This window comes from Numida meleagris, chromosome 6, assembly GCF_002078875.1.
Source record: "Numida meleagris isolate 19003 breed g44 Domestic line chromosome 6, NumMel1.0, whole genome shotgun sequence".
Taxonomy (NCBI): Eukaryota; Metazoa; Chordata; class Aves; order Galliformes; family Numididae; genus Numida; species Numida meleagris.
The window spans coordinates 23,599,902-23,626,361 of record NC_034414.1 but is presented as its reverse complement, the minus strand read 5'-3'; the positions used below and the strand labels follow the sequence as shown (position 1 = coordinate 23,626,361).

General features: G+C 45.7%; 3 protein-coding genes across 8 annotated transcripts in view; 2 read left to right on the top strand and 1 right to left on the bottom strand.

Annotated features, from left to right (window-relative positions):
* The window catches only part of DDB2 (damage specific DNA binding protein 2), a 45,575-nt gene extending 29,611 nt beyond the window's left edge, over positions 1 to 15,964 (top strand). For 3 of the 6 annotated variants that reach the window (XM_021401391.1, XM_021401388.1, XM_021401393.1), the window contains exons 3-12: positions 866 to 1,049; positions 4,141 to 4,271; positions 6,648 to 6,839; positions 9,273 to 9,439; positions 10,559 to 10,658; positions 11,979 to 12,156; positions 13,179 to 13,324; positions 13,600 to 13,764; positions 14,076 to 14,121; positions 14,759 to 15,964. In XM_021401391.1, the coding sequence (XP_021257066.1) occupies positions 866 to 1,049; positions 4,141 to 4,271; positions 6,648 to 6,839; positions 9,273 to 9,439; positions 10,559 to 10,658; positions 11,979 to 12,156; positions 13,179 to 13,324; positions 13,600 to 13,764; positions 14,076 to 14,121; positions 14,759 to 14,985 (1,536 nt within the window). In that variant the 3' untranslated portion in view covers positions 14,986 to 15,964. Of the gene's footprint in view, positions 1 to 16; positions 108 to 201; positions 339 to 865; positions 1,050 to 4,140; positions 4,272 to 6,647; positions 6,840 to 7,714; positions 7,861 to 9,272; positions 9,440 to 10,558; positions 10,659 to 11,978; positions 12,157 to 13,178; positions 13,325 to 13,599; positions 13,765 to 14,075; positions 14,122 to 14,758 lie in introns of those variants that run through there. The other 3 variants (XM_021401394.1, XM_021401392.1, XM_021401390.1) reach the window with 3 other exon arrangements.
* On the bottom strand, positions 16,311 to 25,264 carry ACP2 (acid phosphatase 2, lysosomal). The gene is made up of 11 exons (XM_021401411.1): positions 25,106 to 25,264; positions 24,928 to 25,023; positions 24,767 to 24,853; positions 22,287 to 22,439; positions 21,820 to 21,918; positions 21,571 to 21,660; positions 19,364 to 19,496; positions 19,200 to 19,288; positions 18,481 to 18,587; positions 18,081 to 18,256; positions 16,311 to 18,002 (listed from the first exon to the last, which is right to left on the bottom strand). The coding sequence occupies exons 1-11, from the start codon at positions 25,202 to 25,204 to the stop codon at positions 17,866 to 17,868; spliced, it is 1,266 nt and encodes a 421-aa protein (XP_021257086.1). The 5' UTR covers positions 25,205 to 25,264; the 3' UTR covers positions 16,311 to 17,865.
* The window catches only part of NR1H3 (nuclear receptor subfamily 1 group H member 3), a 29,287-nt gene continuing 28,129 nt past the window's right edge, over positions 25,303 to 26,460 (top strand). Inside the window, exon 1 of the mRNA XM_021401412.1 lies at positions 25,303 to 25,435. The gene's annotated coding sequence lies outside the window, so the exon portion shown is untranslated. The remainder of the gene's footprint in view (positions 25,436 to 26,460) is intronic.

Genomic DNA, 26,460 nt, shown 5'->3' with positions numbered 1-26,460 from the left:
GCCGCTGCCCCCCCGCTCCCCGCCCCGGTTATGAAACCTCCGGGGAGGGGCTGGCTGCCGCCCGCCGTCTTCGGCGGCACCGGGGAGCGGAGGCCGGAGGAGCGCAGGTGAGAGCGGGGCGGCGACCCCCGCTGGGCCGGGGCCGGTGGGCGGCCCCGGGGGAGGCCCAGCGGTGCGGGGAGGGGAACTTGCTCTGCGTTTAACGCCGGCACGTCCGCGGCAGTCGCTCGCGACTCCTAGGAGCGCTCTGCGCCGGGGAGCTCCCGGTGCAGATGGTGCTGCCCATCGTCCTCGGGGAGGAAAGCCGGGCAGGGCCCGCCGCGGTCTGTGGGCCCGAGGTGAGGAGCTGCCGCCCGCGAGCGTGTCCAGCGCTCAGAGCAGGAGCCCGACCCGCGTATCGGGCAGTGACCGTGACCGAAATCGGCCGTTGGGTAGGAAGTGTCGTCTGAACACGTGGGGGAAAAGCAGTCAGCCCTGACCGGCTTTGTAACAGCTCAGATCTCTTCCTTAGCAGAATCTGAAGAGCTTGCTGTGAGCCACCAGAGAAACAGTAGGGCATTATGTGGTTGCACAGATGTGCTTTCTACAGATCTGTGGGTTTTAGGCTAAAACGTTCTGTAGAAGCCCATCTGTCAAAACATACTCCAGTGTTTTAGGATGCATTCGTTTCCATATGAGAACAAAGAAGAGTTTATTGAACCTGTTCCTTTCCCCAGCAGAGCGCAACAAAAAACTACTGTCGTCCCGATGAAAGGGGCGCCAGGTACAATCGCTGCCTCCAGGCTGCTGGGATGTGCTTCACTGCAGTTTTTCTCTGTCTTCTTGTATATGGCAGTCTTACCTTCCGTACTTTGTTTGCTTTTAGTGGTCAGACAGAATGGCTCCAGTGAATGAGCCCAAGGACAAGAAGAATGGAAAGGCGCATGAGCACCAATCAGAAGAGGCAAAATCAGCTGGGAAAAGGAAACTGGACTGTGAAGGACTAGAGAATGAGCCACTGGCCAAGAAATTGTTTGTGAGGAAAACATCCAAAGTGCAAGAGAAAATGGGTAACGTTTCCTCCGGTCCTTACTCCCAGCCACATTTACCCTAAATCACAGGCATTAAATAGCTGAAGAGAGAGAATGCCAAGACACATGCTCAGACATGAGTTTTCAGATAGGGCTCTGTATTGGAGGGATAACATGGACTGCGCTGGGGTAGTACATCCTCCAATTATCTGTCTAGTTACACTGTGTCTGTGTACACGTGTCTCATTTTTGAGACTCTGCCCCTTGGTAGAAACCTGCTGACTGATGCTGTCACAGCCCACTGGAGAGTGGTTAAGTTCCATGGAATTCCTGAATTAGAAGATATCTGCTTTACTGTAGGACAGACCAACCTTGGTCATGTATCATTTTTTCTCCCATGCAATCCTTAGTGCAGTTTCATAGTTGTAAGTTTGGTGTCCTCCAGCATGCAGTCTAAACTGGTATTTCCGCCTAATCTTTGCGTATTCTAACTTTTTCTAAAGTAAGAAGGCATACTAAATACTTTCTACCTCTATGTTCAGATTAGACTGGACAGAATTTCCACTTATCACTTCTCATGTTCATTTTTTTTCCTCTGATTTGTAACTTAAAAAATGTCTTAAACTTTTTATTATAAGGGAGGTGATTAGGTTTGAAGATGGTGGGAAAATCTTTGCGGTAGCAAAAAAATTGTTTAGACTACAGTTACTATAAGGTCTGTTTTAATCTTTCCACAGATATGACATTTAATTCTGTGTTTTGTTCAGGAGATCGCTAGAGGTAGTGCCTTGTGTGGAAATATTGTGTGCATCCTGTACAGCTTATAAGTATCCAGAAATTGCTGAAATGGCTTTTGATAGTCAGATACAGGAATTCTACCAGTTTGTACATTTCTGTTTTCTGAGGTATAACTCCAAACTTGGAGTGGTTGGCAGTGTGAACAGTGGACACTGGAGGCAAATTACTCCGTTTGAAAAGATTCCGTAAATAATTGTGGATAGTTGAAGCATCTTCTGTAGTTAACCTAAATATGTGGATTTCAGGTAAAACTTCATAGCCTGATTTTCAGATTTAGTGAGCATCTGCACTTCCCATAAGATTTGGAGGTGGCTGGATGTGGCTAGTACTTTGGGAAAATGAGACCAATCATATTTTTCCATTAGACCTTTCCTAAGGAGACAAAGACCTTTGCATTTGAGCTTTTCCATTTTGTGTCTATGTTTTGGTTTTTATATATGTTGGAAAAAATATTTTTTTCTCCTTGTCTTTTTAGGACAGGTTCAGTTTCTTGCAATTGAAATCTATTTTAAAAGGATTTCTTACAGTAGATGCTAAACAGGCCTAGGGTTTGTTCTTAATAACTTATCCTTTGACACAAAACTGAATCTGAAAAAAAAATATCTCCCCTTCTGTCACCTTTAAAGAAGGAACTGTGAATGTTAATTCTTCTGTGGGGGAAAAGAAAGGAATTAGGATATCAATCCTTCTATTTCCATTTCAGCAGGTGTGACAAATGTTGGCACAATGTTGGCATGTCAATATAGAAGTTTAGTCTTGCACCTTTGCATTTGTAAGCTCCAGGATTGCATTAAAGAAAGATTTTGTTCAGGTTCTAATTGCAAAGAATGATACCTATGGTGTTGGTCTTCTGTTTCTTCACAGCTTTTCCAAAAGAGTGGTCAGGCACCGGAATGGGCTGCCCCGGGAGGTGGTGGAGTCACCGGCCCTGGAGGCGTTCAAGGAACGTTTAAATGTTGTGTTGAGAGACACAGAATGATAGAATCATGGAATCATAGAATGGCCTGGCTGGAAAGGACCTCAAAGATCATCTAGTTTCAACCCCTCTGCTGAGTGCAGGGTCGCCAAGCACTAGACCAGGCTGCCCAGAGCCACATCCAGCCTGGCCATGAATGCCTCCAGGTACAGGCATCCACAACCTCCTTGGGCAACCTGTTCCAGTGCGTCACCACCCTCTGTGTGAAAAAATTCCTCCTAATATCTAACCTAAATCTCCCCTGTTTCAGTTTAAAACCATTCCCCCTTGTCCTATCGCTATCCACCCTTGTGAACAATCGTTCCCTCTCCTGTTTATACTCTCTCTTCGAGTACTGGAAGGCCACAATGAGGTCTCCTCGGAGCCTTCTCTACTCCAAGCTAAACAAGCCCAGTTCCCTCAACCTGGGCTTGGTTTAGTGAGAACTATTAGTGATAGGTGGATGATTGGACTGGATGATCTTGTAGGTCTTTTCCAACCTTGGTGATTCTATGATTCTGTGATTAGTGTCTTTAAATTAAAGTAGCTTTTTTGTTCCTTAAGAAAAGCAACTTTCCCATTTGACACCTAGGTCTGCTGGAGCGTTACAGACTACTGCCATGGTAATGATTAGATCACAGACACGGGACTGAACAGATCTTGTTTTTATGTAAAGGTCCCTGAAGATAAAAACTTGGAACATGGACAAAATGTAGAAGCATGCTGTGCTCTCAGCAAAAACCACCCTGAACAGAAAGGTTTTCACGCAATGAGGCGTCAGCAAGTCTATTATCAAAAACAAAACTCACAGTGCTCTAGACAGACTGTATGAGCTACAGCACAAGCAGATAGAAAATTCTAATTCACAAGTAGGCATTTCAGGAACTGCATGGGAATTCATATTGCTACGCTTTGGGAATTTTCAGGTGTAGCATTTCTGACTGCTCTTCCACTGTATGCAGAGGCTTACCCCCTCCCACCACGTATTTCCAGGTTGTTGGAGCTTTGGATAGATTCATTACATTCTGAGTATGAACCATTCAGGTTCTATACTGTCCCAGAGATGCACCACCTGAAACTTTGCTTTCATCCTCTCGTTGTCTTTCTGATAAATCTTTGATAAGGAAAAGGAAGGTTTAATGTGCAGAGGCACACACAAAGCTCTGGCAGCCTATGGGAAGCACTGGGCTCCATAGTCTGCAGAGGCTGCTTGCAACTTAGACACGTAAGAATCGTTAGAGTCTTTTCTTTTGTGGCTGAAGCTTGTCATGGATTTAACAGAAAATGCAGATGTTTTCCTATGTTGTTTAGTGAACGAATGTGATGGGCATTGGGCATTGACTGTCAGTAACTTTTACTCATTTTCCTTTTTGTCAGGTTGGAATAGAGGTGGGACTGTGATGAGAAACACCAGAGCCCTTTTCCATCAGCCGAAGTGGCAGTGCAGCATTGTTCATTATGTCTACCAGAACATGTTGGGAGGCTCCATCCGGGCACAGCTCAGGCAGGTGAGGAGTTCTTCCTTCACGACATGTTAAACATCTCATCTCTGTACAAAAAAAATATCTTGAACGCAATCAGGGAGACTTTAAAGAGGCATAATGTTTGCATACACCCTTTATGGCTCCAGATCTGGCATACTCCTGTATTTCTTAGTCCTCTAAAATGCCAGTACTGAGATGACTTTCCCTTTCAGTTGAGATGGCCTTGTTGCAACGTTTTATCCCCTACTCATTCTGTACTTCTGTCATGGTTTTATGATTTTTTTTATCGGTATTCCACATCATAACATCATGTAGTGCACTGGGAGTTAAAGAGTTAATGCTCCAGTTCTGTGGATCATGGATATTTCCGGGTACCTGGTTCTCAGAAGAGAAGAAGAACTACATACCCCGGAGGACTTGGCATTGTTCTGTTTCTGTTTTCCATTCAGAGGGAAAGATAAAACTGTTCACATATCACAAGACCGTATCTTGTCCCTTTCTGCTCATCTCAGCAGTGTCTTGCCTTCAGCATTAGAGTAAGGCCTTCAGTTTTTGGACACTCTCTCTCATTTTATTTGATTTATTAGCTTCAATTCCAGTTACATTGTATTATACTGTATTATTTTGCATTCTGATATGTTATTCAGTAAATTACCTTTCCTCCTCAGATCGTTGCCGCTATTTTGTTTTAGGCCCATCTCCCTAACCTTTCCCCTTTTCCCTTTCCCTTTCCCAGAGTGTGGGTCCATGGGTCCCCCTGCCCCATTAGTCGCAGAACTGGGCCGAACCAGCCCATAAACCATTGACAGCTTGCTTGAATCATATATGAACTTACACGCTCTGCCATTTAGGTTATTGCACAGTGCTTCCTTTGCACACTGGTGCAACTGTTTTGTCATATTATTTCTGCACGTACTCTACTTTGCTAATCATGTATAATTTAATGTTGATTTCTCTTTCACAGACAAATTCCATCAAGTCTATAATCTTTTCCTAATTTTCTGAGTTATACTTTTGTCATTTAAAAGTTAACTTTTTCTGTGATATCCATAGGTGGGAAGCACCTCGGCTAGCTTTATCTTTCAGGTGATTTGTCTGTTTTAAATATCAAAATGCTAAAGAAATCACTAGCATCATCCAAGCAGTACCTGTTCCTCAGTTGAATAATAATACAGTTTTGTCATGGTTTTTCATTCTCTGTTTTGCACTTGTTCGCTCTTATGCTGTATTGTTGAGCTACAAGCAGTTTGCATGGGAGGCTATAATATTGTATCTCTAGGTGATGAGCAACATTTTAGGATGCTCAGTGCAGTCATAGTCATCAGTTCCTTTTTCTGGTGGGAGACAAGTTCTCCTCCGTTGTGTCAGCTCCCACTATCAATACAAGCTGGGGGACAAAAGGATACAGCACAACCCTACTGAAAAGGATGTGGGGTACTGGTGGATGGCAAGCCAGGCATGAGGCCGCAATGTGCCCTTGCAGCCCAGAAAGCCAGCTGTAGCCTGGGCTGCGTCAACAGAAGCAGGGTGAGGGAGGTGATCCTGCCCCTCTGCTCTTTGTTGATGAGACTTCACCTGGAGTACTGTGTCCAGATGTGGAGTCCTCAACACAGGAGAGATGTGGACCTTTCAAAGCACGTCCAGAGGAGGGCCACAAAAATGATCCAAGGGATGGAACACCTCCCCTACATGGACAGGCTGAGAAAGCTGGGGCTGTTCAGCCTGGAGAAGAGAAGGCTCTGGGGAGACCTGAGAGTGGCCTTTCAGTGTCTAAAAGGGGGGCTGTAAGAAAGAAGGGGACAGACTCCTTAGCAGGGCGGTTGTGATAGGACGAGGGAAAATGGTTTCAAACTAAAAGAGGGGAGATTTAGATTGGATATAAAGAAGAGCTTTTTTACAGTAATGGTGGTAAGGCATTGGAGCAGGTTGCCCAGGGAGGTGGTGGATGCCCGATCCCTGGAGACATTCAAGGTCAGTCTGGATGGGGCTCTAAGCACCCTGATCTAACTGTAGGCTTCCCTGTTCATAGCACGGGAGTTGGACTAAGTGACCTTTTAGAGTCCCTTCCAACTTAAATTATTCTATGATTCTCCCTTGTTTAATATTAGTTATCTTGCTATTTTAACGCAACCTAAGATGCTGAGCTCCCTGCACGTCATTTGAAGTCTGGTATCTCTCACTTCTCTGTTGTTTTCTGAGTGCTATAGCTGATGTGGTTTTGTGTGGTCACAGGCTGCTTGCCTGGGGAACAGCGTGTTCTCTTCATTGCACAGAGGGGTTTAGCATTTTGTGTGAATGTGCCAGTGCTGATGGTGATTAGGAATTGTTAGCACTCCACATTCAGAGATATTCAGAGATATTCCCTGCAAAAGTTATAATTCTCTTTTATCTTTTTAACAGTGTCTACAGCTGCCCTTTCTGCGTTCTCTGACCTCATACCGCCTTTTTCGAACAGCAAGTCCCTTTGACAGGAGAGTGACCTGCCTGGAGTGGCACCCAACACACCCCAGTACTGTAGCTGTTGGTTCCAAAGGTGGAGACATCATTCTCTGGGACTATGAAGTACTCAGTAAAACCTGCTTCATAAAAGGGGTAAGTCTCTGGGTATAGGGAATGGGTAGGAGCGGAAAACAAGCACAAACAAATATTTGCAGAACTGACATCTGTTGTGAGATGCGCATAAAAGTCTTGGGCTGCAGAGTAGCTCAAAACAGAGATGGAGATTGAGGAGTAGACCAAGGATTGTAATGTACCAGCAAGTCATTCCTAAGTTCCAGGTTGTTCTAGTGCTGGGGAGAACAGAGATATATTGATTAAATTCATAATGGAACAGTACTTGGTGTGTGTTCAGTGAGAAAATAATTCAGCAATTGGCAAAACAATAATTTTAAAGGAATGCCAGAAACAAGTAGGCAGAGCGAGTCTGTCTGTTTTAGGTCTTGATCTTTCTCTGCTCGCCTTTTATTCTGTGTCGGATGAAGAAAAAACATCTTTGAGTGGAGAGGAGCAAAGTCCCTTCACCTGAAGTGAAAACCTAAGCTAGAATGAGTGGTTTACATGGCTGGCATGCCCATTGTTACTATATTCAGCCATTGTCATTCCTACAGGGACTTGAAGAGACTCTTAACTTTTGTCCCTTTCTATATTAACATAGGTTTATGCTTGGAGGAGATCTATCCTCCAAGAATTCCAGAGCCATCTTTCTCTTTTTGTTAATACTGTGGTGCCAGCCAGTCAAGGAATACCTTGCTTGGGGACTGGAGGAGTTGTAGTTTTATTCACTGGGAGGCCAGCTGCCCAGACAGCTGCCATGTGGGAAGGCATGGTTGTCTTTGCCTCCTGGAGGGATGTAATGTGTTTCACTGTTTCTGTTAAGAGCATAGCAGTGAATGCAGATTTAGAGAATGCACTTTCTTCCTTCCTCATCACTCAGTGGATTTTTCTCTTGTTCATCCCCTTCCTTGTAGATGGGAGCTGGAGGGGCCATCACAGGAATGAAGTTTAACCCTTTTAACCCTAGTCAGCTGTACACTTCATCAGTTGCCGGCAGTACCACCCTGCAGGATTTTAATGGCAATACTTCCCGGGTCTTCACCATCACCGAGAACTGGGAGTAAGGAATACAGCAATGTTCTGGGCTTCTGCGTCCTGCTGGCAGGAGCACTATAAAGAAGGAGAGAGAAAGGAAGATGCTTGACTCTGATATGTGGGAGCTGGGCGGCTTCTTCTCCGTATACATCTCCTTTATCTTCTAAACTTCAGTGATGCTCTCTGTATTCCAGGGAGACTCACTCTCTCTTTTTATTTTTCTCTGAAATGGGGTGGTGGGTAGGAGGGAGCTTCTCTTCATTAAGGGGAGGGCTGTAGACGCTTGCTTGCTTACTACCTGTTACACAAGGGAGTGTGGTGTGTGCCGGTGGGTTTCTTCAGCTGTAAGTTCCATAACTCTGCCCTGGGGACCTTCTTACCTCTTGACCTGGTAGCAGTGCTGCTCACTGCCAGATGGTTTTTTACAGAGCAATCTCTTATTCCCCCAGTACTTCTCCACAAACACCACTGACTTCAAGTGGTGCATGTCATAAGAATCCTTCTGATTCATTCCACCTAACTTTTGATGCTTATATAAAATGCCAAAATTAAGAGCTGGTGGCGTGAGGAGATGAATCTCTAGACGCAGTTCTATCTACTTGTGCTTAGATTCACCCACTCAGTCTATGGATCTTGTATCCCAGTGGAATGCCCATCATAGTAATGCCTAGATACACCATCCTTCTTCCACTGCTGTGAGGACAGATAAGCTCTATAGCTGAGCCTTTTTTGTCTTCGCTGGTCTCTTAACAGCTAATATTTACAGTGCATCTTTATTAAATAGCTGCTCTATGAGCAGCAGAGTGACGCTTGAGTACCAGAGTTTGGGGACTCCCAGTCAGCATCCTTGCTTTCTGTCTTTGTTTCTGTAGGGTTTCCATGTTTCCTCAGAAGACGGACTGGGAGAAAACCTCTCTGGCATAAGGTTCTTATGCCTTGCAGTAGGATTTCTTATGCCTAGCAGTAGGATTTCTCCCAGTACTACTCTTGTTCTTCCTGAAGATACCTTGAGTAAGACCAGATAGAGCACTGGAAGTAGCCTGTGGTGAACTGATAAATGAAGATGCTGTAAGAAAGCGTAGTGCAGGGTTGTCACGAGATTTTATGTGGTTTCTGCATGGAATAGTGTTGTATTTTTCTTGTGATCTCCTAAGCCTGATCTAAGTGAGGTGGTTAACTGCATGTTTGTCTTGCACCCAGTGTAAAGGAAGCGATGCTGCTAATGAGGTTTGCAACCTAAAGCAATGGGGCTGAACCTACAGGTACTGAATGTATGTGTTTAGGTTGGAAACTGATCGGAAAGTTCTTGTGGGTGTCCCCTGTCAGAAAGCTGTGCATCGTACCTAGAGAATCCTGCAGTGTGTTCCAGGAGATGGGTTGTACTAAGGTTTTTTCCCACTCTAACCTTGATACCTTTTGGCTTTGTGTGTATTCCAGAAAGGGCCAGGAGATTCTCTTGGAGACATCAAGTTCAGTCCTTATGAGGCAGTGAAGCTTTATGTGGCATCAGGGGATGGCACCCTAAGTCTGCAGGACCTTGAGGGCAGAGCGGTGCAGGTGATCTCCCGTGCCCCGGACTGTGGCCATGAGAACCATAATGTTTGGTGAGAAGGGAGTAGAGCAAGGTTGAATCTCTGCTCTGTAATGCTGTGTTAATGCTGTGGCTCTGGTCATGCTAATGTATACTTATTTGCAAGTTTTAGGAGATTCTTGATATGACTTGGTCCTGTGTGGGAGCTCACAGGGAGGCTTCTGGGCCCCTCTCCAGCACTACAGGGTGGGTGACAAGCGAGGCAGCCACAGGGCATTTGGCTTTTGCAGTAGCTGAGTACACTGCATCCACCTTCTGGTGTTGCTTTCTGGTGACACCATCCCCCATCTTGTAGATACTGACAGTGCTTCACTGTATGATGTATGAGGTGAGAAGAGCAGAGTGACTTCTCTTCATTGTGATCAGCGTTCTGTGTTTTTTGTGTGCAGCAACTCAGACAGGATAGGAAGTCCAAAAAAACACCCCTGAAGAATCTGAGTTTCATTTTACTGGGTTTACCCTACTGTCCCGTGAAGAGTTCAGGCTTACCATGCTAATCTTCTCCATCTTGAATTCAAGAATAATTTAGCTCTGCAAGTGAAGCTTTCCCAACGAGTTCCCAAAGGAACACAGCTTTTCTCTCACTGGGCCTACCCTCCCAGCAGAGCTGTGGTTAAGAAGTATGTCTTTATCAGATAAGCCTCTATTCGTATTTGTTTCTAAGGGCATGAAGTTGAGATAGGTTAGAAATGCAATTTTCTTTCTTTTTCTTTTCTTTCTTTCTTCTTGCTCTTGTCTTTTCTTTCCTGTTGCTTCCCTGTTTTGTGGAAAACCTTATTTTAAAGCTATTTCTATATGTTTGCCAGTGTCACTTGGGTGTGTCCATGTGAAGTTTCCAAGTGACTTTTCAGCCTCTATTATATTCCACTGTCCCAGCATGCCACACTCCATCTATTGAGCACTTCACAAATGCGTTAAGAATTATTTCGTATTCAGTCACCAAAAGCAAGCTTTGCTGATAAGCCACTCCCTTTCCTGCTGTTCAGGGCCACACCACCAGATCAGAGAGAAGATGACAGTTGCAATCTGTTGCATTCTCCTATGTCAGAGACAGGAATAAGGTGTGAACTAGAACTCCGCTGCCTTCACCTGCCTGTGGGAGGTAGCACTGATTTTGTCTCTTTCCCTCTAGTTGCTGGTATTGCAGCGTAGATGTTTCTGCAAGCTGCCGTGCGGTGGTGACAGGTGATAATCTGGGCAACGTGGTCCTGCTCAGCACTTCTGGTGAAGAGGTTAGTATGGCTCCACACTGTGTCTCTTTTTTGGGAATCTTCATGGCTCATGTACTTTCCTACTCTACAGCGGCCTGGAAAAGAGGACAAGTGAGAAGATGAGTCTGCCATTGTTTAGGTGGTAAGATTTTCACTGCTTCTGCCAGCTGCACTGGTGAACGCAGTAGTAACAATTCTCAGACAGGGACTGTGTGATGTGCTGCCCCTTCCTTAAGGGTATTTGATGCTGGCAGAGTAATTACAGGGCAACCTGTAAAACATAAACACCCTCTGCCAACAACCTTCACGCTTCCAAAACCTTAGTGCAGTGGTGGGAGTCGTTTGGTAGATACTGCTTTGATGGATACCCTTCCATGAGTACACAACAGCAATTCAGCAAATGTTGGGATAGAAATTGCACTACTGCTGTTAGACGTGAGAGGGCAGGCACAGCCAGACTGGAGTAGTGCAGAAACCTATCAGAGAATAGACTTGGAGTTGGCCCTGCTTATAAGAGCCTGCTGTACTGTCAGACTAGAATTACCATTTCTCCCGTCTGCGAGGGTGAGCTGTGGCCAGAGGCAGCCGTGTAGATTAGTGAGCAGTGTTATAAGTACTCCATGTGAGTTGTGCCTGTTCTAGGCTTGTTCCTTTTTTTTTCTTCTGAAAGAATGTGACAAAAGTCTTTTCTGCACTTGGGTGATACCCATTAGCATAGAGATGATGGGCCAGTTTCACCTCTTTTGATTAGAAATAATCTTTTGATGTCCAATATAAACGTATCCATAGTCAGTTTATGTCTGCTTGTTCTTGATAATTGAAATATTTTGCTTCCTTTATGTTTAATTTTATGATATATTTCTAGAAGGCATTTATATTCCCTGTCATCTGTCATTTTTACTGAGATAAAGAAAGCAAATTTTTCTGATCTTCACTAAAGCAGGCCCTTCCTTCTTCTTGTTATGTTGGGAGCTCATTTCTGTATCTGTTCCAGTTGCTTTAGTCTTTCTGTAGGTGGAAAACTGGCACTACGTGAAGTATTCCAGATGAGGACTTGCTTTTTACCATGGTACTAATACTTTCCTCGGTGAACTAGGGATTGCATTTTTCTTTGCCGTGGCTGTAATAAATTGATGGGTTAGAGATTCTCTCAGAATTAAATAGTTCCAAGGTCACTCTTCTCCATTCTTCCTGCCAGTAGGTAAACTCTTAGTGTACTGTAGTTGGTTTTCTTTTATTCTGTAAATGTGTGACTTCTTTACTCTGCACTAGTAGATTATTATTCCATTTCTTTACTCTAGTCCTTTATTCTTTTCCTTTGTGATTTTCTGTTTGCTGCAGATTTGGAGGCTGAAATTGCACAAGAAGAAAGTGACTCATGTGGAGTTTAACTCTCGATGTGAGTGGTTGTTGGCCACAGCATCTGTGGATCAGACAGTTAAAATCTGGGACCTCAGAAACATTAAAGACAAAGCAAATTTTCTTCATGTACTTCCTCATGACAAACCTGTCAATGCAGGTGAGTTCCTGAGACAAGGATTTTGTTGCATATATGTCTGCTGAGTCTCCAATCCATGTATTTTTCTTGCTTTCTTTTTTCATCTGAGTCCGTATAGAAATTATTTTGGATTCTATCTTGGTATTCTTGTTTTGCAGCAAGCCTCATTACAATCAGATGCAAAGTGCTCAAGTTTCTTTCATTTTTTAAATGCAAACATTGAACATTAACTTTACCTAAGAGTGCTTTAGGAGAAGGTCGATAAAACTATAAATATGGCTAACCTGTTTGGGTTTTTTTTTTTTTTTTTAACCTTCTGAGTAAATTATTCTTAATTGCTGTTAGTAGTATTAGTGGTAGAAGCATACTTAAGTGTTTTGTTCTTCTGGTTTATGACAGGCAGCTTAGAGCTCCTTACTTCCTGAGGTATTGCCTTTCAGGTTTAACAGAGAGTGTGGTTCCATGGCAGCTTAAACAGATCTAAAGAGGGCTGCCCCGGTGGTTTCCCCCTACACTCAACCGTGCACTGCAGTCTGTTCTTATGCTAGCTTTTGTGTTCAGAGGCTGTGTATGGCAAGACAGGTTAGGGATTGAATCTGAGAAAAGCAGATCTGAATCTATTGGGACAGTCCCTTTGATAAAAGCAGGGTATAGGAGTTAAGGCCCTGTTCCTTGGCTGCAGTTCTACCAGTTTGTATCGCTCCATACTGCGACTCTTTTTTGGGAATCTTCACGGCTCGTATACTTTCCTACACTTGTGACTTTCTATCTGAATGAACACGTACCTTTCTTTGCAATGTCTGTTTACATGACTAAAATGAGAATAGTTGATTATTCCTATGTAACCCAGTGTGGTAGGTTTCAGCTTACTGTTTGTAAGAGCTTTGAGTTTGCTTGAGACAGGTGAAGCCTGGTCTCTTGGGACACATGGCCACATTCATATCCTGAGTAAAAACAGTTTATGGTTTTCCAGGGAAATGTGACTTCTGTGTTTCACGTCAATCACAGCATTGTGCTCTTTTGCTTATTGTCCCCCTCTCTAGCTTACTTCAGCCCAACAGATGGTGCCAAGCTGCTGAGCACAGACCAGCGCAATGAAATCAGGGTTTACTCATGTTCAGACTGGACCAAGCCGCAGCATCTGATCCCACACCCACATCGGCAGTTCCAGCACCTCACACCTATTAAGGCAAGTTGAGCCAGTATAGTCTGAGAGGAATATCACTCCTGGTGCTCGCAGCAGGCTTTAAAATAAATAGTCTGATTTCTGGTCAGGATATAACACTGGTGGGTGGATGTTCGTACGTCTACAACTCTCGCAGAGCACTCTTCTGAGGATGCTCCTGATGCTCAGGCTGTGGGTGGGATGCCCAGGCTGCTGCTCGCACTGCTGGCTGTCTGCTGTGCATCAGCATCAGCCCTGCCCCTCTCTCTTAACTCTCCATTGCTCTGTTCTATGACTAGGCAACATGGCATCCTCGCTACGATCTCATTGCAGTGGGTCGCTATCCAGACCCTAAGTTCCCAGGGTACTCAGCGAATGAGCTGCGAACTGTTGATATATTTGATGGAAACACTGGGGAGATGGTCTGTCAGCTCTATGACCCGAATGCCTCTGGTATAATCTCGGTGAGTTGGGCACTGCAGCTAAAAGTACTTCTGAGTATTGAAATGCAGCCAAGAGAGAGGTTTCAGGGATTAGAACAACAGGAATGTCCTCTTTACTTGTGACATACTCATGCTCTCGTCAGGTTATGACTGCTGGCTAAAGCTGCTGACTCAAGCAGGGCTATTCTATGGTCATCTGTGTGTTTCCTGTGATGCTCTTTAGGGAACATTCTGCTTTCCAGATTGTTGCCATTATATAAACAGTGGTGCTTTTATGCCTCTGTTATATAACCAGCGATGCTCTTACAGACTCATTTTATTTCTATTTTCAGCTCAATAAATTTAACCCTATGGGAGACACGCTGGCCTCTGGCATGGGTAAGTAAAAAGAACCTGGAGCATTAAGCACACAGAAAAGGGCTGGCTTGTTTCTCAAGACTAACACAAGTTGCGAGTATGGGTTTCCTTGATCCCATTCAGTAGTAGTCCTCTACAGTTTCCTACATCTGTAAAGGAAATCAAGACCTTCTTAGCATTCTTCCACTTTGGCAGTTACAAAACGGCATGTTTCCGAAAGAGTCAGAAGCCTTTCCTGAGCCAGAAGGTGCTGCCATCTGCTGGCCATGACGTTCCAGAAAACAGGATGGGGAGAAAAAAGGCCTTTTCCATCTAGGCTGTAGCCTTTTCCCATTATTTGACTCATTTTCCAGGCTTTAGAGCAAAGATTGCTCGTTGCTAGGCTGTATGAGATTATGGGAGCTGACTATAGGTTTATGTTTTATAGTTGTGACTGATGAGACTAGGAATGAATTACTTGATTACATTTCTTAATTAGAGCAAAATTCTGTGGGCCATCTAGAGATTGTCTGCAATACATATTTGCATCATCTATACCTCATAAATGTCTTAGAACAGACAAAACATTTTGAATTTCTGGCATCTAAGTGGTATGGCCTAAGGTACTATATTTGATAAAAAGATTTCTGATGCACAATGTTTTTGTCTTTCCTCTCAGGCTTTAATATTCTGATCTGGAGCCGGGAGGAGATGGTGATGAAGAAGCAAGAGCATCTTTTGAAAGCCATGACAGACCAGGGGATTGGGAGCCGGAGTTTGTCCAGACGTGGAGGGCAGAGACAGGCAAACCCTGGGACAAGCAAACTCAAAGCTAAGTTACTGTCTTGGGAAGTGGAAGAGATGAGAACAAAAACCAAAGATTCTAAATCACAGGGAAGGAAGTGAGATTCTAAATCGCAGGGAAGGAAGTGAAAAGAGAAGGATCTAGATAACTGATTTAGTATGTTGATCCTTTTTTGATCGTAGAAGGCAAATTCAGTGCTGGCAACAGGCAGTATAAGCACTGCAGGGCATTAGCCTTCTACTTTGTCCTTCCTCCCTGGATCTCATCTTACTTCCACGATTCTCTTTGCTTCTCCTTCTAGAGAGTTGTCAGTGGAGTTACCGCTTGATTTCTGAGGCACTAGGGAAAACATCAGAGGTGTTTTCAGATTCTGCTGAAGTTGCTGCTTCCAGCCTGCTTGTTATCGTAACAGTGAGATAACAGGATATCATCTCCTGTAGTCTGCTGTGGAGCAGCTCATGATGGGGTCTCCGGACTGTTCTAGTCAAATTGAGCTGAGGAAACCTTTATTAGCAAGATTCATGTCTTGAAAGGCAGAATTCACAGGGGTGAGGTGATGGATAGCTTGAGTGAGTCGAGGAAACATCAACCTCTCCCGTCTGCAAGCTTCTTGCAGCGTGTGCATCTGTCAAAACCTCAGGCTTAGCCTGTTCTGCACCTGCAGCTATTTAACTACACCATGAAGAACATTATGGTGCCAGACCTCTTTACCTGCCTTGTGGGATGCATAGGCAATATAGAGCTAAAAACCTACTGATTCATTACTTTGTCTTCAGAACTCTAGGCATTTTTTTTGCTACGGTTAGGTATTTTTTTTCACCCATGCCTACATGCCTCAGAATGTTGGGTAAGTGTGTTGTAAAGCAGAAATGAGGGATTTCTTCCAGATGCCCCTTTCAGAGTCAAATCTCACAACTGCTATTAAACTGAAAAATTCTGCTTTTCCTAGATTGTTTATAAAGCTGTCTGGGGCCTTGATCCAGAGGCTGATGGATGGGCTCCAGGCCTGCTCAGATTCTCTATGTTCACTTTATAGTTTTACAGCATTGATATGAATAAAAGTTTTGTACTAAATTGAAATACTTATTTGATATAGAATGGGTGCTTTGAGCATTCTGCTGAACTGTTTTTATCTGGGAGGTTAGAAGGTATTAATCTTTCTGCTGGAGAATTACGGGAACTAGAACAGACAGAAATCAGTCATAACACTGTATCCACAATGGACCCTTCCTAGTTGGACAGGCTGCATTATAGGCTGTACATGTGCACGGTTGCTACCACCCAAACAACTTTATTTCAGTTCTCACTTTGCTCTAGTAAACAAGGGATTTACCTCGGAGGAGGATATACTAAGTTCTCCCTGCTTTCCAACGCTGAGCACAGTGGGGTTAGCCCTGTGAAATCTTAGAGAAGAGGAAGAATAGAGTTCAGTGTGAATTTGATTTTAATGATGAAAAGGAAATGTATTGGAACAATTACAGAAAGTCATTCACAGTCAGAATGTCATAATCATCATGGAAACCTTTCTTCTGCATGTGCAAAACTTGCTGTCTTTAAAAATAACAGGTCTGGTCCCTTAAATGCACTTTCTATTACCTCTTTTTTTGTGCCTGTTCTCACAGGCAGAAGCTTTTGCTTTATGACTGTCTTGCTGTGCAGCAAACCTAGATTACATCTTCAGAGGACAAAAAGGTGAGGAAGATGCTGAGAACAGCAAGCTGCTTCTGCTGATTCAGAGTTCCCATGCTGGCAGATGTCAATTATGGTGTAGGGAAAAGTCCCCACGGTACTCCATAGAGGAAGAAAAGGAAATGTCTTTAGCCTAAGCACTCGCTTCTGCCGCCAAGAAGGGAAGGGAACTGCAGCAGAAAAGGAACTAAAACTGGGAAGTGAATGTGCAGCATCACCATGTGAAGAGCCTGTGCTGGTGCCTGCTGCAGTCTCTCATCTTCTGCCAGAAGCCATGAGGCAGGTGGTAAGCACTTGGCATAAAGTTCCCTACAGCAGCTGCAGCGTGCAGAGATGCCCACAGCTTCCATCCAGCTTGCCTGGAGAAAGGATCGCGCATCAGACAGAAAGCCAAAGCGTGGCAGATGAAGGGATCCACAGTTACCCGCAAAGTCTGATCCTTAAAATTTGATTTTATTTTTTTCCTCTGGATAAGGCTGTCCAGTAGGGAAGACAGAAAAAACAAAAACATAACCAGCAACAAAAAAAACCACTGGAGTTGGCATTTATTCTAATTTTGAAGCTCTTTGCTCTGTGGATCATATGTAACTTACTTTGAACTGAATACCAAAAAAACTACTGTCAGGTTTGCAGTCCTGTCCTGATGCCAGGACAGTTCTTCTCTCTTGAACTGCAATGTGAGAAGGGGAAAAAATAGACTAGCAACAGCTACTTAGCAGCCTCAGGAACCACTTTTCACTATCTGCCATCATCTGCAGCAGCTTCCTCTGCATGACCAGCTGCTGAGTCTCTGCACATGGTGAGCTGGCCATTCTACTCCAAGCCCAGCCTTCCCACCAGCATCAGTCCAAGGGCTTGAGAGAAAAGCACACAAAGCAGGTTGACCCTGGAAAGAGAAGCAATTCCTGACTGTCCTGGGTGTGGCACCTTCTGGAGGTACAAGTGCCTCTGCTACAGTCATGATGAGTGGTAACATTTACAATCACTGAAAGGAGGAAAATTCTTCATGAGGAGCAGCAGCTCCAACTGGCCATGGTGGGAATCCCAGACAAGTATGAGGACTGGGGCACCACACAGTATAGAGGCTTCTCAGAATTAAAATGTGCCACTTCCGTTAGATTAGGTTAGTCCTCTGTCTGGGACATCACATTAGAAAGCATCCAAAAATCACAGTCCAGCTTCATTCTGGGAAGCAATGGCCAAAGCAGAATACTCAGTAACTGAAGATGCCCAATCATCCTTAAGGGCAACACTGCTCCCTCCTATTGCCTGGGAAGGAGTCGAAGCAACTGTCAGGCCTGCTCTTCTCCCTCATTGGAAACGTGCCGGTAGCCAGGGGGCTGAGACTGAATGCGAAAGAGTACAGTCAAAAGGAGGATTATAAGGAGAAGGAGAACGGATCCACACACAGCCAAACCCACAAACAATCCTGCAAGAGAGAAAATAAGCAGTCAGTATAATGCCAAGCTTTCTCTCTCTGCCACTCTCTGGTCCAGCTTAGGCTCACCTGTGTCACGCATACTGGTTGCTACCTGACATTCTTGCTCCCAGTCCTGAGGAACAACAGGATCTGTGAGTTCCAAGAATCTTTGCAATGGACATATTTGCTGACAGCCAGGGATTGTCAGTGGGAAAGGTTCTTTTCCGCTCTCATTCCGGAAAAACATCTCCACAGAGAAATTACTGAAAACAAAACAGAACGAGGTGTTTTCTTTTTTTCCCTCCAGCTGAAGTCATCCCTTCCCAAAAAGCTCTCAGTGTGCACACCATTTCCTTTAGTCTGGTGGTCGTTTTCTTCCTAAGAGTCTGCCACTAGGAGCAAGATTGCATCCCCCTAGATTACACCTAGCCTAGGTATCTAACCCTTGAGGTGAAATCACAGCAGACATCTTTACTGCAGCCCTCACCCATCATCCTCTTGGTACAGCTCAAATAAATGACATGAGGCGTATGGTGCTTGAATCTTGTTGTAGACATCTAGAGCCATCTGCAGTGCCACAAGTGTGGTGTCATGCTGAGAAAGAGGGAAAAAAACCAAATCAGTCACCCTCATGAATGTGGCAGGGCAGCTCAGACCATAGCAGTAGTGGACAGGACAGTGCCCACTGTAACTTCCACAGGGAAGAAGGGAAAGGAGCAGTACTGTTTGAAAAGTGACCTATGACAGTGCCAGAGAAGGTGAGGAAGTGAAACACAGCCATATATGTCCTGCATCGTTCTGTTAAGAATTATTTTCTACAGGGCAGTTTGGGAGGGATGCTTGACTTTCCAGTCAATAGGCTGCTGGAAAATGAGGGGGACAACTCTTTATCTACACTGCTGTAACATCACATTTGAGTACCGCCAGCCCATCCACTTAGTAAATGTACCAGTATCCCCCAAAGACCACCAGTCTCATCCGCAAGTCTGAACTAAAAGGAGTAAAGTGCTGGTTAGGAATTTTCCTCAGGGGCCCCAGAGGAACGATGCCAGACATTGCACATCCCACCCAACCAAAGGCAAAGATACATCTCCTGCTCACTGCAAGGGCTGTAGAGAAGCCAGAAAGGTTAAAACCATCAGCAAGCCCCAGTCCCCTGTGGGGAGGAGTAAGTGGACCAAAGCTAGTACCCAGCCTCTGACTTACCGCTGAATAGACAAGTAGTTTCAGTTGCTGGTGGGCAGAGGCATTTGCTGCTTTGGTTAGGTTTTTCCTAATGTGATCCAGCAGGACCCCTGGCAAAAGCAAATAACTGGTAAGATTCAAAATCTAGACAGAAGAGCACAAAGTTCCTTCCCTTGTGCACTCACCGCCTTGCAAACGAGCTTTTTCTACCCGACGATGGATCCCAAAGAGAAATTCAAAACCAAAGTCTTTTAGCTGCTTCATTTGAGTCATGACATCTGGTGTCACCCATGATGGCAAATCCATTTTGTGTGCTTGCTAGGAAGAGAAAGAAAGTACTCATCTGCAAGTAGCACAGACCACAGATTAATCAGAGAATACGAGTCAGGGTGTCTGGAGTCCTGTCCAAACTTTGTTGTGTTCCTGCATTATTTTAAGTACAACCCTCTTCTATTTATGCTTCTATCCTCACTGTGAGCACTGCATTCAGAGAACGTAGGTAGTTCTTGTCCTTTTTTAATGTTGTTTCAGAAACTAATTGTGAGAAACATAAAGATTAGAATCTAGGAGCTACTTTTCCATGAATGCACAACTGGAATGTGGGCTGTTATTGTTACAGCAGCACAGTAATCTTGGGGCATGTGCTTTACATGTAGATGCAGATGGCACACAGTCAGAAATAAAACAACAAGTGAGAGAACACAAGGATTCAAGTTTTCTGGTGTACCTGCAGCACAATTCCCCAGGGGGCTTTGAGGGCCAGTGGAGGATACTGGAGAAAGTTAGCAAGCACTTCGCAACGGTACTGGGATGCACCATTGACACAACCCAGCAATCAAACCTAGAATACACGTAACTGGGAATCTAGAGAAGAATTTGCTCTGTAGCTAACCATTTACAAGAAATAATTAGTTATACTGGCAGACAAACAGTTGTGGTTTCCTGGCATTACTCAAATGGAGCAATTATTTTCTATGCCACATCCCATTAAAATGCCAGAAGATGAAGCTGAATATCCTTAAGGGCTCATTCTGTCTGAGCAGTTCATAGAAATTCCCATCAGCAACTTAGGTATTTAGCTAGTTTTTCATTACTTTACAGACATAATAGCTGCTAAGTTCAGATGTTTCTTGGACTTTTATTTTCATCCAGATGTTACAGTGAATCTCCTGGCTCAGGTGAGAAAAACAGTACTTCTCTTCAGGGCACTGTTTGTAAAAGTGAGAAAAAAGGAGGAAATTTGAAGTGTCTAAAGAGATTAATCAGTATGAATGTACAGTTTTGAGAGTAAAACTCCTCTTCTTTACAATGTTCTCATTTCACTTTGAGACAGTGAGCTGTTGCCCAAGTTCTTGGGGATACAGTGGTTCAGCTGGGTTTCTCAGCCCAATTTGCAAGCTCTTTAAGTGAGTCTTGATAATGAAGATTTGAAATTCTTGATCTCTCTGACCACAGGAATTTTTGTTACTGACAGAAGTTGCTTCACTGTGATAGGAGATTAGGTTTGTGATACAAAGGGCAAATTTGCATAGTGCAAGCAGCTCTGGATTGGAATATTCTCAGTTTGCAGCAACACAAGCTGCTACTTTACATAGCAAAATGCAAGTGCATGCAGATTTATCCTTTACATCCCCAAAGTACATATACAGCTGCATTACTGTACCACTGCCAGCAAACTAACTAGCCTTGCACGTCCACAGTACTAGCATGGACACAGAACTAGCATTGACAGAGTGTCAGAATGCTTAAGTTATGGATTCTTTCAACACTAGCTAGTTTGACACTAAAGATCTCTATAACTTGCTTATTTACACTATACAGTTGTACACAAATAAATGTATGCAATAACTGTAAGTCTCCTGCATGCACAACCTTTACTTTGGCATTAGCACAACACAGCTAAACTAATTTTTATTTTAGCCTTCATGAGATGTGCTTTCAACAAAATACCACAAGCTTTGGGCTTCGCCCTACATGGTAGAAGAGTAACATCTGTCTCTAGTCTTTGTCATAGGATCTCATAATAGATCTAAACCGAGGTGTTGGTGAACCCCACTTAGCCTAACAGAGAAAAATAAACATGAACAGAAGCAAAGAAAGAAGTGATTGACCCAAATTAACAGAGGCAGAGGTAGAATCAGGAATGGTCCTAATTTAAAGCCTCTAACTTAAATCATAAAGTTAACGTGTTTTCAGTTTCCAGAGATCCCATTTCAGCCTTAACTCAGAATTGTCTGTGGACAGCTGAAGATTTCAGACTGCAGTCATTTCATAGTGACTTTCAAATGAGTAATTTACTGCACCTCTGGCACGGTATTTAAGCTACAAAGTGAGGAGTAATAGAGGCCTGAAGACCAAATTCTCGTGGCTGTAAGAGGATCACCAAACTTACTTCACAGAATAGTGTGTCATACACACTCCAAACAGACTCAAGAGAAAGATCCCGGATTCCAGTCTCATTTGCCACCATCTGCAGGAATTGCTGTAGGTATGAACAGAGAGAGACCTTCAATTTTCCAACCCCACAGTGCGTTACATGCACAGAATGGAGTCTTCCTACCCTTCTCTCAGATTACGTAGAAGTAACAATATTTTAACTCAAATCCTAAGACCATTTTATTTCATGCAAATAATCACTTACCAAATTGTCTCTGGTCTTATTTATGTATTCTGCTGAGTGCCGTGTTTCATTCTGTAGCTGTTCATACCGTGGACAGGGGGTTAATGGAAACTTCAGTAGCTGGACAGAGACAAGAGCAGCTAGATCACCGAGAATACCAGTGTATGAGATTTGTATGTACAGGATTTTTGACATACAGGATTGTATTGAAACTCTGACTGGTGGAATGCATCTATAAAGAGCTTCAAGTACTGCTTTCTAACATATTCCAGCTTACGTGTGGTCTGGTGAGTGGTTGTGGCTAATATTGGCTGTACAAACAAAGACCCTCAGTTTTCATCTTGTTCAGAGAACAGAAGAATCTTTGCAAGACAGGTTCCCAGGAGAAGCTCAAGACAGTCTGAATTGAGACTGAAGGAAAGACTTCTGGAGAAGTCAGCATAACATGTTACTTGAGTAGTCAGTACATATTCTTGGGACTAACTTACCATTTCCCCAGACTCCGGAACTGTGTGCACAGGGATAGGCTGCCAGGAAATGTTAGGGTTGAACATCTGTTGCCTCTCCGGAGGATACAGGCCGGCCAGATTGGCCTCCGCACTCATCAACGTCCGATCATAATCCGTGCTGCGGATGAAGATCTGCCAGGATAGGGACAGTGCACCATTAATATTGCTACTGTAAGTGGTGGTGCTTAGATGCAGGACAGCGTGTGTGCTGAGGAACATTGCCAAGTGCCCTGCAGCTGCTCACAGACAACAGGATAACAGGAACTGAAGTGACTGAGCCTGCTGGTGTCAACCTGGATGGAATTATGAGGATGGGTACGAAAGATGATTTGTTGTGTTGAGCTAGAGCACTCTGTTCTGGGTGAGTGGGATAGCAAGATGCGCTGTGTGGAGATGACAGAAGGAAGGAAGGGAGTCTGAATATTAGAGTCAGAGAACAGTAAGACAGAGGTGCAGATAATGATGGCCACTGATAGAAAGTGCAGTGTATTTACAGAGCAAGACTGGGGCAAACTGCTGTATTCAGTTCTCTGTTTCAGGAACAAGCTACTGCTCATGCAAAAACCTGGATTCTCCACACCTCGGCTTTACCATCTGAGAAATGGAAAAAAGAGTGGTCTAAGAGAGAAAGAGAAGTGAGGAAGCTGAGAATTTACTTGATGCTTGTGTACTCTTGGGATTAATGGGTCAAGAACTTACCATTCCAGAGCTCAGAGAGAAATCTGAGCCGGAAAGGAAAGAGAAAATACAAAAGAGTTCAGAAAGTCAAAATGGTAAAATATTTGGTATTCTGATATCTATGTACTGAAAACGCTTTGGGGAGATTGGAGGGAAACCAGTGCTAAGACAGGAGGAACACATGCAAAAGAACACACTAAAAACCAACGTTGGACCTGAAATAACAAGAACAGAAAGCCAGAATAATCAAATATAATGTCAAGATTGGGGTTTTGTTTTAAATGCTAAATGAAAAACAAGAAATGTAAGAAAAAAAAAACCAAACCACATATGCTCACCCTGTATAGCACCTCCCATGTCAACTGTGTCTCAAAACTGAAGTCATGGCAAAAAAAAGTCTTGACAATTTCTCCCTACATTTACCTCCTAACAGTGGCTTGAAAACAACTGATCCTGTACTTGTTAGATAGGATTGCCTTTGTCCTAGGTAAGTTCTGAAGAAACAAAGGAAATCTTTTAAAATATAAGGATCTATTTCTGTAAGTGGCATAAAAAACAATTGAGCCCTGTGCATGTTTGCTTTCTTCAGCACCTTTTGCCAAGGCTCCAGCCTGTCGCTGAGTCAGGTGACAGATGGTCATATGGTATCATCCAGAGGCAACACTTCTTATAAGAGAGCTTGCTCAACTCAAGCCTGCTCAATTCAGGCTTGGTTAGCAGAACAGTTTTTGTTTGCATGTGCTTTGGTTTGTTTTTCTTTCTCAAGCAAGAGAAGAAGAAAGAGTTTGAGATGGCAAAAGCTTTATAAGAATGAAGTATGTTTGGAAAGAAACTACTGAGGAAGGTTAAAGGACCTTTGTTTGAATGGAGACTGGAAGTTTGTTGATAAGGCAAATGTCAAAGAAGGGATGTAATCTGAACCGTGTCAAGCTGTGTACTTAATGGAGAGTCCAAAATGGGGGGGAGCAACAACAGAAAATCTTATGAGGACTCTTCATTTGCCTCTGAGTAAGCTCAGATAAAACAACTGAAGTGATGCAAGGCCAGCAGTAGGACAAGCTTTCCTTTTCAACCACATGACAGCGTACCTCTCAGCATGACTCTTGGTCATGTTCCCATACACTCACACCCCTTTGGTCAACCGCGACGGACATTTGTGGGGAATTTCAGATTTCCCTCTGTGCACAGTACACGGACTCCTGAGTTTTTTTAAAGAAATCTACTGGTGACTGTCAGTTTCTCGGGAACTAGAATGAAGCAGGGTGACACCACAGAGGAAGAGAGGAACGTTAGCAGAATAGGAGAACAAAACCTTTACAGCTGGAAGGGAACAGAGGGCCGCTTTTGGTTGGGGACAGCTGTTTGTATGGGCCGTGAGACAGTGCCGGCAGCACAGCGGAGAGGGCACGGCAAGCACAGGCGGCGTTCCTCCTCTTGACCAGGATCTGCTGTTATGACAGAACGATCTCGAGTGAGAAACATCACCACATAGGACACGGCGTTTGCTCAGCAGACGTTATGGCCGCCGGCACACAGTGGTGCCGCAGCCGCACGGCCAAAGCTCGGCGCCCGGCACGCCGCTGTCCCGGCCCGCAGGTGCCGCTGCGCTGCACTCGGTGGCGGAAGCGCAGAACGAGGTGGCGCCGCGTGCCGCTCCTACGACCGCCGCACGGCGCGGGGCCGGGGCGAAGATCGAGGAGTTTTTTCTCCATCTCGTCGTTTTAGTGGTGTTTTTTTTTTTTCTCCCGCCGAACCCGCCCCCTCGGGCCGCGGGCACTCACCTCCTGCCGCCGGTACGAGGCGCTGAGGAAGCCGCGGTACCGCCGCCGCAAGGCCTGGCCCAGCTCCCACTGCTGCCGCATCCCCACCTGCAACGGCGCTCACCGTTACCGCCGGCCCCGCCGCTCCCGGCCCGCGCCCCCGGCCCGCCCCCCGCACGGACCTGCGTGAGCTGCCCGAAGCCCTGCGGCCAGGCGCCCTCCTGGAAGGGGTCCCGCGGGTAGGCCTTGATGGGCGAGCGGTCTCCGTGCCGGTACACCTGCGGGGGCACCGCGTCACCTCGGCTCGGCGGGGACCGGACCGGACCGGCCCGCTCCCGCCGCCCCCCATCCCTCCCTCACCAGCGTCACGAAACGGAGGCTGCGGGACCGGACGGGCGGCGGCTGCAGCCACACCGCCAGGAGGAGCAGCACGGCGCCCGCCGGCCGCCCCGCCGCCATCGCGCTCGCCGCGGAACCCAACCGCCGGGCCCGCGCGCCGCACGGACGCAGTTCTCCGCGCGCTGCCGGAGGGCGCGTGCCTTCCTCCCGCACGGCGCATGCGCGGCCTGGCCCGGGCCCGGCTGAGGCGGGCGGCGGGGCCGGCGCTGAGGCGGGCAGGGCCCGGCCGGGCCGGGGCGGCCCCGAGGCCTTCGCTGGACGCGAGGGGACGACGGGCGGCTCCTTCCGCTGGTAAACGAGCCCGGGGCGCGCCGGTTGTCCCGCCGGCCTCCGCGGGCCGGCTCGCGGCGCTGTGCGGTGTCGCTGAGGGCCGCGCCGGCGTCCCCCCCCCTCCCCCTTTGCGGCTTCGCGGCGGGACCGAGGGCAGCGTGTGGTCTTCCGGGGCTGTGCCCGCTCTCGGCCCCGGTGTCCCAGCTCCGCGGTTCCCCCTCCCGTGCTCGGTGATGGCGCTGCTTAAACAGTTCCCGGGCCGAGCTCGTAAATGCGAGGCATCGTCCGAGTTACAGCGTGCGATGGTCGCCGCGTTTCTCATAAAACGTCCCCTCAGTCTGCATCCAGACAGGCTGTCAGCTTCTCCACGTGCCGTTCTCTTGAAAACAGTGAAAGTTTCACAGTATTCTTGCATCCCCTGGGGTGTGTTTTATGGGATAGAAAGAGTGCAAACGTGCTGGCACGCACAGCCCATGCTCTGGCTCTGTGCCGCCCGTCCCCTGGGCCTGCCTGAGGTGCCTGCCAGGCCGTGCTCTGACAGAGAGCTCTGCTGACAAAGGCCCATCCTTTGCAGGTTGTGCCCAGGTTCGGTTCTTCCTTGAGGCCCTCGGGGGATCACAGAGGGGAAGGAGGCCCGGCCTCTGCTGCTGGACATGCAGCTGCTGTGCCACTGCCTGGGGGCTGGTGGGGCTGCTTAAAGAAAGGAGGAGAAAATCATGGGTGGTTGAAGTATGTGGTGGTACGCGCTGCCCGTCTGTACCTACTGGTGCTCGGAGACACAGGGCTCTCAGCTTTTGCTTTTTTGAAGGAAGATGGAAACACGATTCTCAGGTTTGCGAGGGAATCTTGGTAGCACGGTGCCTGGCAGCACAGGAACCAGCCTGTGTTTGCTTAGGAATGCGTGTGCTTTGCAGCACTGGAAGTCACACATCGCTTCTTACAGAAATAGAGGGATTATGTCTGTGTAACTCAGGGTCGATGGTCAGATGGATCGAGCCATTTGTTTGACGTGCTTGAATGTGTAATGAATTAAAATGAATGCGATT

Bases quoted from the DNA above. Each gene is read 5' to 3' on its own strand.
- ACP2 (XM_021401411.1), bottom strand. From the start codon at position 25,204: ATGGCGGCGGGGCGGCCGGCGGGCGCCGTGCTGCTCCTCCTGGCGGTG. The intron at 24,854-24,927 runs GTCCGTGCGGGG...GCGCCGTTGCAG, and splicing joins GCTTCGGGCAGCTCACGCAG to GTGGGGATGCGGCAGCAGTG. The intron at 22,440-24,766 runs GTGAGTGCCCGC...CTATCCTGGCAG, and splicing joins CCTCGTACCGGCGGCAGGAG to ATCTTCATCCGCAGCACGGA.